This window comes from Girardinichthys multiradiatus, chromosome 8 (genome assembly GCF_021462225.1).
Source record: "Girardinichthys multiradiatus isolate DD_20200921_A chromosome 8, DD_fGirMul_XY1, whole genome shotgun sequence".
NCBI lineage: Eukaryota > Metazoa > Chordata > Actinopteri > Cyprinodontiformes > Goodeidae > Girardinichthys > Girardinichthys multiradiatus.
Window position 1 is genome coordinate 12,951,768 of NC_061801.1, and position 16,529 is coordinate 12,968,296.

The 16,529-nt window shown below is 39.6% G+C and overlaps 1 protein-coding gene across 6 annotated transcripts in view; it reads left to right on the forward strand.

The window, feature by feature from the left end:
* fcho2 (FCH and mu domain containing endocytic adaptor 2) overlaps window positions 1-11,543 on the forward strand; it is a 60,121-nt gene extending 48,578 nt beyond the window's left edge. For 2 of the 6 annotated variants that reach the window (XM_047372316.1, XM_047372320.1), the window contains 10 exons: window positions 885-1,014; window positions 1,192-1,275; window positions 3,463-3,522; window positions 3,989-4,100; window positions 5,860-6,015; window positions 6,725-6,857; window positions 7,450-7,649; window positions 7,738-7,802; window positions 7,894-8,058; window positions 9,389-11,543. In XM_047372316.1, the coding sequence (XP_047228272.1) occupies window positions 885-1,014; window positions 1,192-1,275; window positions 3,463-3,522; window positions 3,989-4,100; window positions 5,860-6,015; window positions 6,725-6,857; window positions 7,450-7,649; window positions 7,738-7,802; window positions 7,894-8,058; window positions 9,389-9,411 (1,128 nt within the window). In that variant the 3' untranslated portion in view covers window positions 9,412-11,543. The remainder of the gene's footprint in view (window positions 1-884; window positions 1,015-1,191; window positions 1,276-3,462; window positions 3,523-3,988; window positions 4,101-5,859; window positions 6,016-6,724; window positions 6,858-7,449; window positions 7,650-7,737; window positions 7,803-7,893; window positions 8,059-9,388) is intronic. The other 4 variants (XM_047372318.1, XM_047372321.1, XM_047372317.1 and 1 more) reach the window with 3 other exon arrangements.
* Window positions 11,544-16,529: the final 4,986 nt, after the last annotated feature.

The window sequence follows — 16,529 nt, forward strand, 5'->3', positions numbered from 1 at the left end:
TACTAATGACACATTTTCAAGTTTGAGCCAACTCACTAATACCTCGTTTGGAAAGTATCGCTGCATGTTTTCACTTGTGTTGCAGCTCAGTTTTTGTTTTGGGTATATTTGTCAAATCCTAGCTGAAGAGGTTTATTGAGATCCCTGGGCCACCTTCCAGTTAATCCTGTTTGTCAACAGATTTTAACTAAGTCTGTCAGGAACAATGGGAAAAACTTTACTTTGCATTTTTTAAGTTATCGGTTATAAGCGTTGTTTTTGCTCTTTTTATGTTATTCTGGACTCTTTAGTCATTGGAGACAAACGTTTGGTTTTAACTTAATGTGACATCATTACTCACGTGCCTTTTGACTAAACCTGCTAAGGTGTTCATTGTCATTGTTCTGATTGTAACCCTATAAGTTCTTGTTGTTTGGGTGTTTTACAACAGTGTTTCTATGGATTATTTTAAAAATTGTTCAGGGCTTTTAAACCTAAACTTAATCTGTGCTTCTGGGTGCCTTTTCTTTATTGTACTTTGGAAGATGTGACATGAAAAGCCTCCTTATGCTTCATGTGCCTCTGTTGGTTTTATTTGAACAGTTTTCAGCAGCTGCCTTGGGTTTAAGGAGTGTAAAATTGTTTATACGTTTATAACTTATATGGTGCTCAGACCTTTACTTAATCTCTCTTTAGTTGTTTTATTTCCTAAAATTGTTGATATTAAAAATGTATTTAATTATCTCTAACATGTCATAGGAGAAGGTTTCATATTTATTTTGATAGCTTTTTGAAATCTGGAAATTGTCCTCACGTTAAGTATTTACATGGAGTTGGCCTTCAGCTATTTGCCTGCTTTTAGAAATGCACACATTTTAATTACAATCATTTTTGAATTCCTTTAGGTACGGCCTTTCAGCCCACCCAAAGCATCCAATGCCAGCCCCCCTCTGACGGCACCACTTGCCCGGGCGGAGAGTTCCTCCTCTTTGTCTTCCAACACCTCACACAGTGCCGGAAACACTCCCACCGTCGGTAAGATCATTTCCTTTACTGCTCACTTATTAGAAAATCTCCCTCTTTTGCATTTATTCCACCCTCCTCTTCCTCAACCCCTTTCTGACCTTTCATATATTTTTGTCTCGGCACCATAATGTGCTGTTTTCTGTACTGCTTTCTTCCCTCGCTTTCGTTTCTCCGCTCCTCTTGCAGGAGCTGAGAAAGCTTTTGCTCATCCCCTCTCCTACTCAGGGTCAGACCTCAGCACCTTTTCTCCTCATGTCCTTCTAAACCAGAGTGAGTCTGCCTTTTCAAACATGATGCCTCTTTTCCTCTGTGATGCTCACTGTGAACATCTTCTCTCTGGGTATATTTTAGTGTTGACACTTTATGCAAATGTACAAAAGTCTTGAACCAATGCTCATCTCCTTACTTGCTGCTCCCAGTGAGCCAGATCTTCTCATGGTGTCATAAAGGGACCTAAGGATATACTACTTAGCGTTTTCTAAAGGACTTTTGGGTTTTTCTTTTCACTTTGGCTCCTTTTCATTTACAAGTCAAGGGGAGTACAGTGCCAGCCACATTGATCAGTAGCCCTAGTAAAGATGTGTTAAACACCTTCAAAATATTTTTTTTTTATTACAGTAGCATAATAGCACACAGGAAAATTTAGAAAAATTAAACCTTTTATTGAAGTACATCAAGTCTGTTAAAATCACTGATAGCAGAATTTATACATTACTGCTCACTGCAGCAAAATGTGACGTGTTGTGGTCACCTTAACAATCGTTAGACAAGATCTACATGCCAGGAAAAAGACTTCTCTGTCCAACCATCACAAATGTAAATATGAGGAATTCACTAAACTCCGCTGGACCTTTAACTGGAGCTGTGTGCTCTAATCAGAGATTGTTTTGACCACAAACACTCCAGCTAGGCATGAAACAAAGGATCAATGTATGAAAACGCACCTCATGTTCACTGTTGAGTACAGTAGAGGATCTATGAGGCTGTGGGCCTGTTTCTCCTCCAAAGATACCCAAGTGCCAGGGTATTTTAAATGCAAAGCTTGTGCCGGCTTCAAGTAAACTAAACATTGGGCCGTCGGTGGGTCTTTCAGCTGGATGATGTCCTGAAGCATGTGGCCTTAACTGAAACAAAATGAACCATCTGTCATGATCATCTGAGTCTGCAGAATCCTGTAGAAAACCAGAGCTGAACACTAGGGAGCATAAGAGAGAGGACCCAGATAATCTAGTGAGATTGTACAAAGAATGGTAGGAGGTCCTTTTCCATGTATGCTCCAACCTTGTCAAAGATCATAGGAAAATGCTAAGTGCTGTCCTATTGGCCAAGAGGTATTGTACGGTCGACAGCACGATGAGATTTTTGTGCCTTTGGAAATTTTGTTACAAACATTTATTTCTTAAATAAATGTAATTGAATAAAATGTTGGATTTCTTTCTCTAAGATTTATGCTACTGCAATGAAAGAGACTACCGTAATAGGACCTGAGAAAAGACTTAAGAAATATGTCATCCTTCGCTTGGTCCATAAATAGCCCTGTAAGAATGAGCTCATTGTTGGGCTGAAACAATTAATCGTGATTAATCAAATTTTGAAATAATTGTCAATTAATTTAATAATTAAATAATCTTTAACTGGAGTATATGGACTCCAAAACATGCTATTTGCTGAAACAACCCACTCAGAGCAGCAATTGGGTCAAAATTGTACAAAAATATATACATTTTTGGTTTAAGATGAAAACCCTTCTTTGTCTGTAAATATGCTCTATCCAAAACTCCTCCAGTGGCATAGCTTTAGCTCCACCTGGTTGAAATTATGCAAAAAATCTACTATAAAGCACCTTTTTCTATCCTATTATTAATTGGTTCATTGAAAAAATTGTTGACAGAGAAATAGATTAGCAAAATAATCATTAGTTAAAGCTCTATGGGTGGCCAATTAATAGATGTTTCTGTCTCAGACTGTGGTATCTTTCCATATTTTTGTGTATATAACCAAAACTATGGGAACAAATTGTGTTTTGGAGCTGGGTGTTAGTAATGTATTGCTTTAAGGTACACATAAAAATAAAGTTGCTCTTCTGCTGTTTTCTTTTACATTTTAGTGTTTAATAGGTCTTCATTACATGACCCAACAAACATAAAACTGTAAAAATGGTCTTTTGCATGGTCCAAACTGTATGCAAAAGCTTCCAATGCCCCCTAAAATAGCCAGGGATCTGCTATAGATCGCTATTCATTCAAGACTTTTATTTACCATACTGTTTGTTATCTTTGTTCTTCGTTGTTCATCGCTGTGTCCTACGAGACGTGATCGTTTAGGGCTCATTGCTACCATCATCACACTTTTAGAAACTATCTTAGAAAGTGTCTCAGCATCACATCGCCTCACACTGCGCTCTCTGGGTTTGTGTATTTCCTCTCCTCCTCTTTGTGCCTTTAATGTGGTGTAAAGAGGACGATGGGTTCATAGACAAGCTGCCTGCCTTTGAGAAGCGCTGTGAAACACCAGCAGGTATGGATGAAGTTCTCGCTGGAGAACGCTCCTTTGTATTTAGCTAAAAAAGAACTAACAACAGTCTGCTTAAAAACAGAATGAACCGGCAGGTTCATATGTTGCTTTGCAGTAGTTGCAGCTGTGTGATCACTGCTGTCTTTGTCTAACATTATGCCCATTTTTACATCAGCTTTTATCATGCAAAGTATTTATTTTAAAAAATTCCAACTGTTGTTATTCTTATGTCCAACATTTGCTCTGAATGTTCATAACAATGAGTGAGTTCATCAAAAGCAGCTTTTGGGCAAGCATCAAAAAGTTACTTCAGTTGCTTTATTTAACACAGTGCCTGTTTGTGCAAGTATGAGTGATCTGATGAAAATGAGCCTTGGCATGATTAAGCTTTATTAATTCTGGCAGCTTCTAAAGTCTCACCTACAGCTGAGACAGCAGACCTCTAACTCTGAGCCTTTCTCTTTCTCAGGGACGTCTCGCGGTCCGAGCCCTGTGACCCTGGCATCCCAGGATGCTTTGCCCATTGCCGTGGCCTTCACAGAAACAGTTAATGCTTACTTCAAAGGAGCTGATCCTGCCAAGTGAGTCTCACATGACACTCAAAAGCCATAACACCGATCTGCACGTATGCATGCTACTTTTAGTTGAGGGATATTTGCCTACAGTTCATAGTTCATATACTGTGCGTTCTTTAGCCCCGTGTGCATTGCACACCTCTGTTGTGCCTTCTGCACAGTATCTCCCCCTCACTTTTGCGCTATTCTGACACCATTCTTTCAGGATGGATAACCTACATGAGGCAGATTATAGTCTGGGGCAGAGTAAACATACAGTCTTTTATTGGTTGACTGCTGCTAAATTGCTGCTGTGCAGAAGGCTTATTTTTCCAGGGATTAGCAAATGGAACATTTCATAAGCAATGCAGCAAAGACACACCGCAAGGGTGAGAGCCACTGTGGGCCACTAGCACCGCAGCCAGTACCCCCCTACTGATGATAGGCTGGATTTACATTACACCACTGAAGCCTACAGAGGTATATAATATTGCATACTCACTACATCAACCACGCATTTATACGTACAGCAAATAGCCAGACTTGTGAGGATTATTGGGCTAAATGTTTCATAAAATGTATGTTTTGATAAGTGCTTATTCATTGGATTTTATTTTCTTTGGATGCATCTTGCCTAAAATGATTGGGGTTTCTTCAGTAAATTTGGAATCAGGGGAGTTAATGAAAATTTTGATGTACCTAACATTAATGACGTTTCTTTAGATATTACTGGTCAGATGGACAACATTTTGAATCGTTGATAAAGCACTTAGTTCAGTTTATTCCCATTCACTGATGTTAAACTAGGGGTGGGTGATATGGACTTTAGGTTTTAATTAACGATAGGATAAATGTCCCCCTATTTACAGCAAATCACATCAAATTTAATCTAAATACACAATCTATATGTACAATCCGATTTCTATTCAAACTTAATTCAAAGTTAATTGATTCCAATATGATCCAATTCAGTTTCTCTTATTTACTGTCCCCTTTGATCCAGATTGACTGTGCATTAAAATGCAGTTGATAATTTAATGCAAAGTGGTACAAGAGTTATCTAAAAAGGCCAAGACAATTTATCTGCATCAAGTTGTTGACTTTGCAGGAACCTCTGATCCTTTGCAGGCGTACAGCAGCAGTGGAGAGGAACCACTTTGTTTTAGCTGGAGGAATCCTCCAGCAGAACCAGTATTAGTATTAGCAGCCATTTGCTGCAAGCAGCTAGGATTTGAGAGGACACTAAAGGAGTCACAGAAAACTAAACAACAAACAAGTGCTGTTCCAGGAATACTTTCTATGGGAAAGAAAAATAAAGAAAATAAGAATATCAGTTCAGAATTATCAGTCAGTGGCTTCCAACTGAAAAGAACCACAGCCTGATGCAAAAGAACTGGGTTTAGGAGTTCTTTCTGTTGGAAAGCACAAGCTTGCACGTTGTAAATGGCAGCAATGGCTCTATCAGTGGCTCCATCCGAGACATAGCTAAGCCATAAGCACAGGACCAGGGGTCCTTTCTATGGGAAATGTACATAAAGAGAGTACACAAAAGTTAATGGTAGGAATAGCTCAGTCGATGACTCTATCATGTGAGGAATTTCGGCAACAATCTGAATGGCTTTTTCCAGGACAGGGCTAAAAAGAGAAAGAAGGCTTTCCTGAGTACTATCTATGAGAAATAAAAAGAAATCACATGAGATCTGTTTTACTTCTCACTGTCATTGTTTGGCCTGCTACCACCTAAAAAAGATATTTAAAAAATAAAACCGGTGTCTGTGTTCCACAGGTGCATTGTAAAGATCACAGGAGACATGACACTGTCGTTCCCCATGGGCATCATCAAGGTGTTCACCACCAACCCCACCCCAGCCGTCCTCAGCTTCAAGCTGAAAAACACCAGCAGGCTGGAGCAGATCCTGCCCAATCAACAGCTCTTATACAGGTGAGGGTGCGTTAAAACCTTCAGCACAGAATAGTTAGAATAGCAGAACCCGAGCAGCCGATGAGCTCATACCCACAGAGTCATGGCCAAGTGAAGGAGGGATTTGGACTCGGCCATACAATTTATCCAGAATCCAGAAAATAAAGTCTGCAGCAGCGGGAGGAAATTCAATTAGCCATTTGACATGAAGCTATCATTAAGCTGTCAGTGAAATATTTTCCACCAGTCTTTCACAGCCAGGTTCTCGACTATTCATGTCTCTTCTGAAAGACACTCTAAACAGCAAACACTTCATAAAGCAGCTGCGTCATTCAACACTTAACTCATTAAACATGTTGTTGTGTTTCTCACCTCATTAGTTGTAGGAAACGTTATTTAAGTATATTTTACATCCCAAGTAAAGCAACTTAAAAAAAGACACTAATTTTGTTAACATTTGTTTTAAATTGCAATATTTTTAGCACACCAGTAAAACACTAGCATCTCCTCCCCCTTTTTTCCCCGCTCTGCTTCCTTCCAGTTCTCGGACCACATGGCCGGACTAATTGAATCAACTGGAATTCATGATTTAGTAGCTGGTTAAATTTAACAGGGTCATATTTTCCAAGCTGTTGGAGCTTTACACACAAAGCCAAGAAGAGTGATGCATAATTGAGCCTCTGATTATTCCCCGTCTGTGTTTTCCTCTTTCTATTTGCCTTTTATTTAGTGATCCTTCCCAAAGCGACTCGAATTTCAAGGACTTCTGGTTCAACATGCAAGCCCTGACATCCTACCTCAGAAAAGCCTCCGAGCAGAATCCCTCAGCTTCCTACTATAATGTGGACATCTTAAAGTACCAGGTCAGTCACCAGAACCGGTCCAAGAACTTAATCCAGATGAAACAACTTTTGTTTAAGGAATGCTTTGGTGAAGTATATTTTCAAGGCAAAAGAGAGTTTGAGCATGAGGCCAGTGAAGTTGTAATAGAGGTAACTCTGGCAGTGTTTATACATGTGGTTTTAATGTGAAATGTGGTACTTGGTCTTTGTGTCCACATCTCTCCTGGGTTTTAATAGCGCTGTTTGTATTGAAGGTGTACACCCCTATGGGCCAGCATGTGACCTGTCATCATACAGTGATCAAAGTCATTTCTGAACATATTGGGATCCTTCAGGATTTTGATCAAACTCAAGTTTCATCACATTTTCAGACAACTTCTGAAAGTTCTGAATACAAACAACCTTATTTAGCAAATAAAACCAAATACATCATCGTGCTCAGTTATATTAAGGATACTGATTCAGTTTCTTATATTGTTTTCATACCTAATAGTCTAGTAGACCCGCTACATGTGGGAACTCAGTCCGAGTTTGATTCCACAATAGAGTTTGTCAAACAGACCAGACCTTTTCAATCACCTGTTCCTACTCTACTCTGTTTGGCTGTGTTCAGGTGCTGTCTGATGGGATCCATTCAACTCCTCTTAACCTGGCTGTGTACTGGAAGTGTGCACCGAGCACAACAGACCTGCGGCTAGACTACCGCTACAACCCAGAGTCCATGGACTCGCCTGGCCCACTCACCAACATACAGGTCCTGCTTCCTGTTGACGGAGGAGTCACCAACATACAGTCTCTACCCAACTCCATATGGTGAGAAACAGTGAGCATAGCATGACCCACTGAGAAACATTACGTTTTACTAATAGCTTCAGGGATTATGTCTTTTGTCCATTTTTAGGAACTCAGAGCAGAATAAGTGTCTTTGGAAGCTGAGTGACATCTCAGAAAAGTCGGAAAATGAAGGTGATGAAGGTCCTTTTATGCCATGAACGTTTGTATAAAAATTCCCATCCCAACCTTTTTTTAACATCAATGTATTGGTTTTTGACCTCAGGCGCTGGCTCTCTGAGGGCCAAGTTTGAACTCTCGAATGGCCCTTCAAACCCTTCCACTTTGGCGGTGCAGTTCATGAACGAGGGCAGCACCCTGTCAGGAGTCGACATGGATCTGCAGGGGACTGGATACAGACTTTCTCTCAACAAGAAGAGATTTGCCACAGGTACAACTCTTTTTAAGATATGCATCCTTTTAGCTGTTTCTTATGTTGTTATGCCAGCCACACACTTGAGTGTATTTTATTGGGATTTTATGTTACAGATCAACACAAATTAGCATAGGATTCTGAATTGGGAGGAAAAGGATGCCTGGTTCACTTTACTGTTAAAAGAAAACCACAAAACGTCCAGTTTGCCACAAACCATAAATGGGACAAAGTGAACATGTAGAAGAAGATGCTCTGGTCAGTCAAGAGTAAAACTGAACTTTCTGGCCTACATGCAAAACAGAGAAACCACTGTACGTCACCCTGTGTTCAATTTCTCCATAGTGAAACGTGGTGGTGGCAGCATCTGCCTGTGGGGTTAATTTTCCTCAGCAAGGAAAGAAAAAGCTTGTCAGAGTTCATGGGAATTTGGGTTTAGCTAAATATCAAAGAAAAACTGTTAGAGGCTGTAAAATACCTGAGACTGGAGCAGAACTCCAGCAGGACTGTAAGGTCGGCACAACAACGTTTTCTGGTGAAAACGGAAGAGTTTAGTTGCCTTTCTACTGTTCATCTACAAGACAACGGCACACTTTTTCTCTGAAAATGGCACAATTTGAGAACGCCTTTCAGATTTATTGGTTTGAAAATGTCCCAATCTCCGTTATCATGTAGACGGGAAAAATGTCATCTTTGTTACGGGGAAGCCCTGGCTCATGTACTGTTTGACTAAAATCAGTAGAAATTAATGGGCATGCACACAACATAAAAGCTGCCGACCAGTTTAAAACTCACAGAAGATGAAGTTATCAACAAAAACAATGGGGAATTGCAGAGTACTTATTTTTTCCGCAGACTCTTTTGTAGCCCTAGACAGCCAGAGGTGCTCATTTTCTCCCGCGTTGGGTGTGTTTGCTCATGTTGTTGAGTTTTAAAGAGCAAACCGCCTACTGGTGGCTTGGCGGGGGGAATTACACCATTTTAACGTTTTTACTGTTGCCGTGTTAACATAGATTGTAATTAAAACGTGGTCATGTAGATGTGTTAACAGAAAAATAACTGGGCCTAAATGTACAAAGACGGTAAGAAAAATACCTCAAAAGACAAAGTATCGACTCGGGATACTTTTTCATACTATTCCCCAGACGTCCTTTTCAGAATCATGATTCATTTTCCTTTCACTTCGCAACTTTGCATCACTCTGTGTAGACCTGCCACATAGGTTCCCAGTGAGCCACATCAAAGTTTGTAGCTGTTAAGAGGTGTGAATACTTTTCACACCTCCACGTGCACCCGTTACCTATATATTTAAGTTTTTTACAGCTTTAATCGCCCTTCTACTCTTCAGGTCGTTATATGGCAGACTGCTGAGGTGAGCCACACCTCTGCTTCCCGATCAAAAGAAGAATCGAAGCATCCTGGTTCACCGGAGGACTTCTGCCCCCGGTTTCACGCAGGAAGCGAGAATCTCACTACAATAAAACAGCACTGAGTAATGAACACTGTTGATAAAAATGAAACTGAGATGAGATTTCAGAAAATGTGCAGATATGAAGTCTAATAATGCTTTCTTATCAATTCAGTTATGTACAGAGACATTTTATTAATTAGCCATAAATTTATATTTGAAATTCTGAAGAAGAAAAAGAAAAAAAAAAACATGCACTAACAACTTTTCCAGAAGCTCTTTACCCTCTTGTACTCATTTCTAAGAGCCTAAAAAGAATATGAAATCATTTTTTGTGTGTGGATGAGTAGAAAAGCTCTCAGCGAACTGTAAATAATAACTCAGACTCAGCCTTTAAATCTGCTGTCCTTTATTGATGTTTCTGTGTTTTTAAACGTGCAATGAAGGTCGAATCTGCCTTTAACAGGTCTCTCACACTTGTGGCACAAGCTTAATCTTAAACAAACTGTTGCAAAAAACAAAAACAGCAACCTCAGTGCCTCGTCTTGTACTGTAGAACAGAAGGCATAGAAGCTGAAAACTGCATATGTGCATTTCCAAACTTGAGCTCTGTTTTGCTGGAGTGGTTCCAACAATTGCCTCTAGCAGGGTTTCTAAACACTGCAGTCTTTTTAAAATGGATCCTGTTCGCATTTTGATAAACCCTCAAGTGCTGACGTGTATGAAAACATGTCTCCACCTCATCTGTAAAAGACTGTGGCAAATGTTAGATACTGGAACACAAAAATCCAGGGACATTGAACCAAACTGAAGTTGCAGCTTTGAATGAGAAATGTGCCTGATTCTTAACGCTTCTGTTTTGTTTTGTGTTTCTACTTGTTTTGTATACTGCAGCACAGTTAATGAGAAAAGCACCAACATTGTGCCAGGTGTGTTATTTACCCCTTTATTTGGATGCTGAAGGGAAAATGTTGCCTCGTTTTATTCCCAGCTGTCTTCCAGAAACAAGTGAGTCTGCGTAGCTCTCCTTGATTGAGAAAATAAAACAACTTTATTTTGTTCTCTATGAAGTGTCAGTCCCACAGTGTCACCATGTTTCAAATGTTAGCAAACAGGGCTAAAATAACGATTTAAATTCATTACTGCGACTCCTGAGCGCTGACTGATCTAGTGTTGTTGACTCCGGGAAGAAACTGTGACACCATACTGCCATTAAACCTGCGACAGACTGCTAGTCTGTCCCGCCTGTCGCCTATGAGCAGGTCCAGAAGGAACAAAAGTAGCCACGTTTGATTCTTGGTGCTTTATTGAAACCTTTTTCTAACAAAGGGCACCTGCTTCAGAGGCTTTTATTACTTCCTGGTGGAGAATTTCTAACTAGTGCAGAACATTTTATCTGGTTGGGATCATCCATGTGATTGTCCTCAGCTTTGGTAGTTTAGTCGTTGACAAAACTGTGTATCATGCAGCTAATTGACATCCCAGATAAAAGGAATAAACATGAAACTTTGAATTTTATATTGGCTCATAGCTCGTGATTTATTAGCATATCCATATTAAAGTGTCTCTATTTTAAAACCAGTTGTCAGTCAGATTATGGACGCCCCGTTTGAGCTCTTTTTTAACTGAAGACTTTCTTGAACCCCTTTCTTGTATGTAAATGTACATTTAGATTTTGTTGGTCCAATGTAAAGTTTTGCTACATATAAAAAACCAAACAAACTTCAGGCTTTTAGCCTGTTTGGTTAAATAAAGTCAGCCCCCCCCCCCCCCCCCCCCCCCCCAGGCATGGCAAATACATTTTTTGTAATGAGCCCACCCGTTCTGAACCTGCATTAAGGAATAAGCAAGCTGGTTCTTGCTGTCCCCACAAAACTATAAGAAAGCATTTTCTAGGTGTCATCTTTCAGGCCCCGCCCCCTTCCTTCTCATCATTTTTGTATCAGAGGTCGAATGAGCAACATTGTGGAAGTGATTGTCACATTTTCATTAATATCTCTGCCATTTTTGTCTCTGTTTTATGATTTCTAATTGTACCTGTATTAAATGTGTAATATATGAATATATACAAATATATGAAAATGATGACTTAAAACGTGACCTGTGTGCTTTCTTAAACCTTTATGCTGAATACAGCAGGGAGTGACAGACACATTTATTCCTTCCCATTTTATTGCAATAGCATAATACATAAAATTCACAAGGTTGTAGCTTACATAGATGGAGACCTACAATCTTCTAGGACCTTCCACATACTTCTCTTCAGCTCACCTCACAGGTTTTCAAATGAAATGACATCTGAGAAAGGTAATGGCTTTGGAAGAATGTTGATTTAGTTTCTGCTGTACCATTCACAGTGTTTACCCCCTTACAGACACGTTTTTGTTATGGGATAAAGATGACCTGAGTAAATACAAAAAGCTGTGTTCAAACTATGACTTCATTTAGTAAAGGAAAAAAAGGCTATCCAAACCAACCTTAAACCTCTGGGGAGAAAGTGATTAAACCTCTTGTTAAGCCATGAGGTAACTATGATTAAACAAAATTGTTTTAGAAAGCTGAGCTCAGTTTCACAAGCCAAACCCAGGCATGATTATTACCGGACCTTCAGATATAATAAATAATTTAAATAGAACCTCTGAAAAAGATCTCAGAAAGCAACGCATTTAAATAAAATTCAAAAACAGTAGAAAAACTGTCATTCACATCTAATCACCTGTGGAGAAAACACACACCAGTGGTAAACCTTCCCAGGAGAGGCCGGTGAACTAAAATTGCTTCAGTAACATGCCAACTATTCAACCTGGAGGTCAGAAAATGACCCAGAACAACATCTCAAGTACCGCAGACCTCAGTTAGGGTCAGTGTTAAAGATTGAACCATAAAAAGAGAGACTGGGCAAAATGACCTCCATGGATGAGCTCCAAGGCCAAAACAACTGCTGACCCAGGAGAACACAAAGGCACATCTCATATTTCCCAACAAATATCTTAATGATTTCCAAAACACATTATGTTTTGGAGTGTCCTAGTCAAAGTCTGGACTTAAATCTAACTCAAAGTCTGTAGTATGATCTTAAACACGCCCTTCATACTCGATAGCCCTCCAATGTGGCTGAATTCAAATGTTTCTGTAAAGGAGAGTGGGTCAAAATTCCTCAGTGGGGATGTTAGAATCTCTTGATGTCAGTTGTTTCTGCTAATGGTGACACAACTAGTTGTTAGGCTTAGGAGGAAATTCATTTCTCCCAGATTGTTGAGATTGGCCACCAGATTTGTTATTAAAATGTTCTGGTATTTCCAAGAGTCCATGGTGTTATCTAACAAGGTTCTAATGGCCTTTGGAAGGCAAACAGGCACACAACATCACACTTCATCGTCCGTATTCAACCTTCGACTGTAGGTGTTGTCATATATTCATCCTTTCTCCAGGTGGGTTTCATTGCTGCTGAAAAGCTCAATTGTCATTTACATTTTTATTTAAAGCGCTTTGTTCCACCCAAAGTCTGAGTAGAGTTTAGCAAAGTTCACATTTGTTATGGTAGGACAGACTATGTTTTTCTTCTGCCATCAGTACCAATAAAACATTTGGCTTTTAGAAAGCATCTAATGGTTGGTGACCGTAAGATTCCATTCTGTTGCATTTTCTGACAGTGAGCTTTGTATTCTTTTTTTATTTAACATCCATTCAAACCTACCACGGGTCCTCTTTCCTACTGCAATAAAAGATACAAGATGAATTATTTATAAGGCGTTTGACGCATCTTGACGCAGGGTGACAGGCACTGTTTGTAGAAATATTGTAAAAGCCAGCTGGGTTCTGTTTCCCATAGTCAGACCGTGTAATTTTTATTTTAAAGCAACATAAAAACAAGACATGATGGAACTTTGAGGTGTCAGCTTCACATTTTCTAGTTGGATCAGTCAAATTGTTAATATCACATCCACTCCACTAGGCCATATTTAATGCCAGACATCATTTTGTGTTTAGTTTTAGAGAAGTTTTATCCATTTTCTCCAAAGTTCTCAACAATAGTTTTATACAAAGCAAAACCAATTACAAGCCCCCCATTTTATTTCCCTTTTCATGACATCTCTGCTTTATGAGTTTGAAATGTGAGGAAGAAAATTATAGAACTGGTTTGAACTTATTCAGCACTCACTCAGCAACAGAGACAAAAACTGAAAAGTTAAACACTGCGAATTTACGAGATAAAAACAAATCTTCTGTCACTGTTTTCAGGGCCAAATTCACGTCCAGGGACCTCTTGGCCCCTATCTACATTGTGGATTGATAGAGCATGAAAACAAAGCTCTTAAAGGCACAATAACACATGGGTTGCAGACATTATGTTTGGCCTAAAATGCCCCCCTGCTGTGCTTTGCTTACAGGACAATGTGTACATGACTGTGGGTAGATACTCAGAGCTGTATCAACACCTTCTGCATATTTACACACTCAGTCATCCCCTTGCATCCGTCTGACTGAGGACTTCCTCTTTGCCGTTTATGATCCCGCCTCTGAGCTGTCTTTCCTCAGCCACATGTGCGAGCCACCAGTGCTGACTCTCGGCTTCTCCCCGTCTGCCTCACTCAGATGGAGAAGAAAAGATCTTAAGGTATTTTATTTGTGAAGTTCTACCCCAAAACAACGAAGTGAGACGTGAGCTGAAATCAAGTCCCAGAAGGGCGGCGATCCATATGTGGATTCTTGCGTGGGGCCAAAGCCATTATGATTGTCTAACTTTACAGGATCGGTGAATGTTCAGTAGGGTAGAAGATCATTTCAAATGTAAAGTTTTTGTTTTTTTTAAGAAACTAACTAAATTAGGTGAAGGAATGTCAAAGGTTTCATCTAAATAAAACTGTAGCAAGTTAGCTTCGGTTAGCCTGACTGCCTGAACCTAACACATGGTTATCAGCCCTGCCAGAGATGCAATGATGTAATATTATCTTTATTAAAAACACTGACATAGAAAACAAAGGGCTTTTCTGGCCTGACCCTTTTTGTCAGCAGCAATAATTCCCTAGTCTTCCAATGTACCCAATACTATTTAGACTTATACTGGTTAAATTATTTCTATGTGTTAAGTGAAACTATGTAACGATTTCAGCGTGGAATACATGTATGTACCAGCATCATCCAGTCTACATAAATATTTGAAGAAATTACTTTGAAACAGTATTCAGCTGCTGAGGAATTAAATAATTTGGCTACATGTGTGTGCAGTAGGAGTAAGCCAGTGTGTTGTGTGTATTATGGATGCATGAATGGGTATGTGTATTTCTACTGTTTATAGAAGAATAAATATAAATACAAAAGCTGATTTGTGACAGTTTTGATTGAAAATCATTGGGGTCGGACTCATAGGTTTTCATTACTTATTCCTTCTCTTTTATGAAAAGTATACTTGGTAATTGTTTTTATTATTATTACCTATTTATTTATTTATAGATGGAAGGAATTTTCAATTCCAGCTAACTCCTGCCACATCTTGATGTGCCCCTGGGCAAGGCACTTGGTCACTGATCTGCATATTGGTGTATAAATGTGTGTGTGTTTGTAAGTGTGATGTGTTCACGGTAGATCTAGTGTAAAATGCTTTGAATGGTTGATCAAACTTTAAAAAGGCCACATAAATTCAGTCCTTTTATCATTTATAATTATTTTTTTAATCTGCCGTGTTTGGCTTCCCCCTCTCGCTTTCTCCTGTCAATGCGCATTAGCAGGGCAGTTACAGAGTTCTGCACCTCAGACAGATGTCCACAGAGAGTCCCAGTGGACCCTACAGGACAGGTTCAGATGACTCAACTTACATTACATAGGCTTCAGGGTCATATGGACTGTAGAGCAGACTGAAAGATATGAATTGTTCCTTAAGGTTTAACATTGTTATGGGTTCATTACCATCTCCTGTGGTGGATCACGGGGGTCAACATACTTCTGTAGATTGGGAAGCATAATGAACACCTGTAGATTATAGAATGAAAGTATGGTCTGAAAGGAGTCGGAGATGGACCTCCAACATTTAGGAAGCAGACCACATTCTTCCAGTTGAGCAGACTCTCATCATTGGCACTTCAGACTCTTCTGTGAACTGCTCCAGTGCATGCTGAAGGTCATGACTTGAAAATGCCAACAGAACCGTATGATTTGAAAAAGCTAAAATTAGAAGCTGATGTTTCCAAACCAGGCATTCTCCTTTTCATGACCTATTGTTCAGATTCCCGACCAGGAACACCCAAATTTAGGTCATCAAGCACGTTCTATAGCTGGATCAATTGCAATCAAAACTGGCTTACATCCACAAACCCCAAAGTCACAGTGGAGGATGCAACTTGTGGCCACCAAAATGAAGGAAAATATCCAATGTGAAATAATGGCAGCAAGTTTTGTGGCAAAGATCCTGGAGTTAGGTGAGTCTGTCCTGTTAATCAGCCCTAGATTGTCAGAGCTACAAAACTACTGCAACAAATTCACTTTGAGCTTGTTAAACCACACTTTGATTTGTTCATCTTTTCTCACTCAAATGAGGCTGAACACCTGGTCTTTCACGGTTTTTTCGAGTGATTTGTTTGTTGTACTAGTTTACTCATGGAAGCTACATGCTTGTAAAGCCAAGCTTGTATAATCTGTGCACCATGGTTGCCTATTAACTACCAACAGGAACCCACTGGCTACATGGATTATTATCATATGGTATTTCTAGATTCACTGTGCCTAAATGTCATCTTACCTGTTAATTACAGAGCTGCAAAAGTACTGGACTGAACTCTTTCCTATGAAATGGTGAATGGCATTTTCATGGTTGATTGAACTGTCCGTCGGGTGTTGATTGAGAGTCCAAACCTTAGAATCATCCCCGTGAAATGGTCTGAGCAGAGAGAACGAAAGTATTTGGTCTGTGTTGTTCACCACACAGTTGTGTTTGCTTAAAGGCCCACTGGAGCCGTAGAATTGAGTTATTCTCCAATCCAGAGAGCAAGACCAACATCAGTAACATTTACGGACAATTTAAAAATGATGTGTCCATTTGATCTTCCTCCTCACCATGAGGAAAACCATCTGAACAAACAAGCAA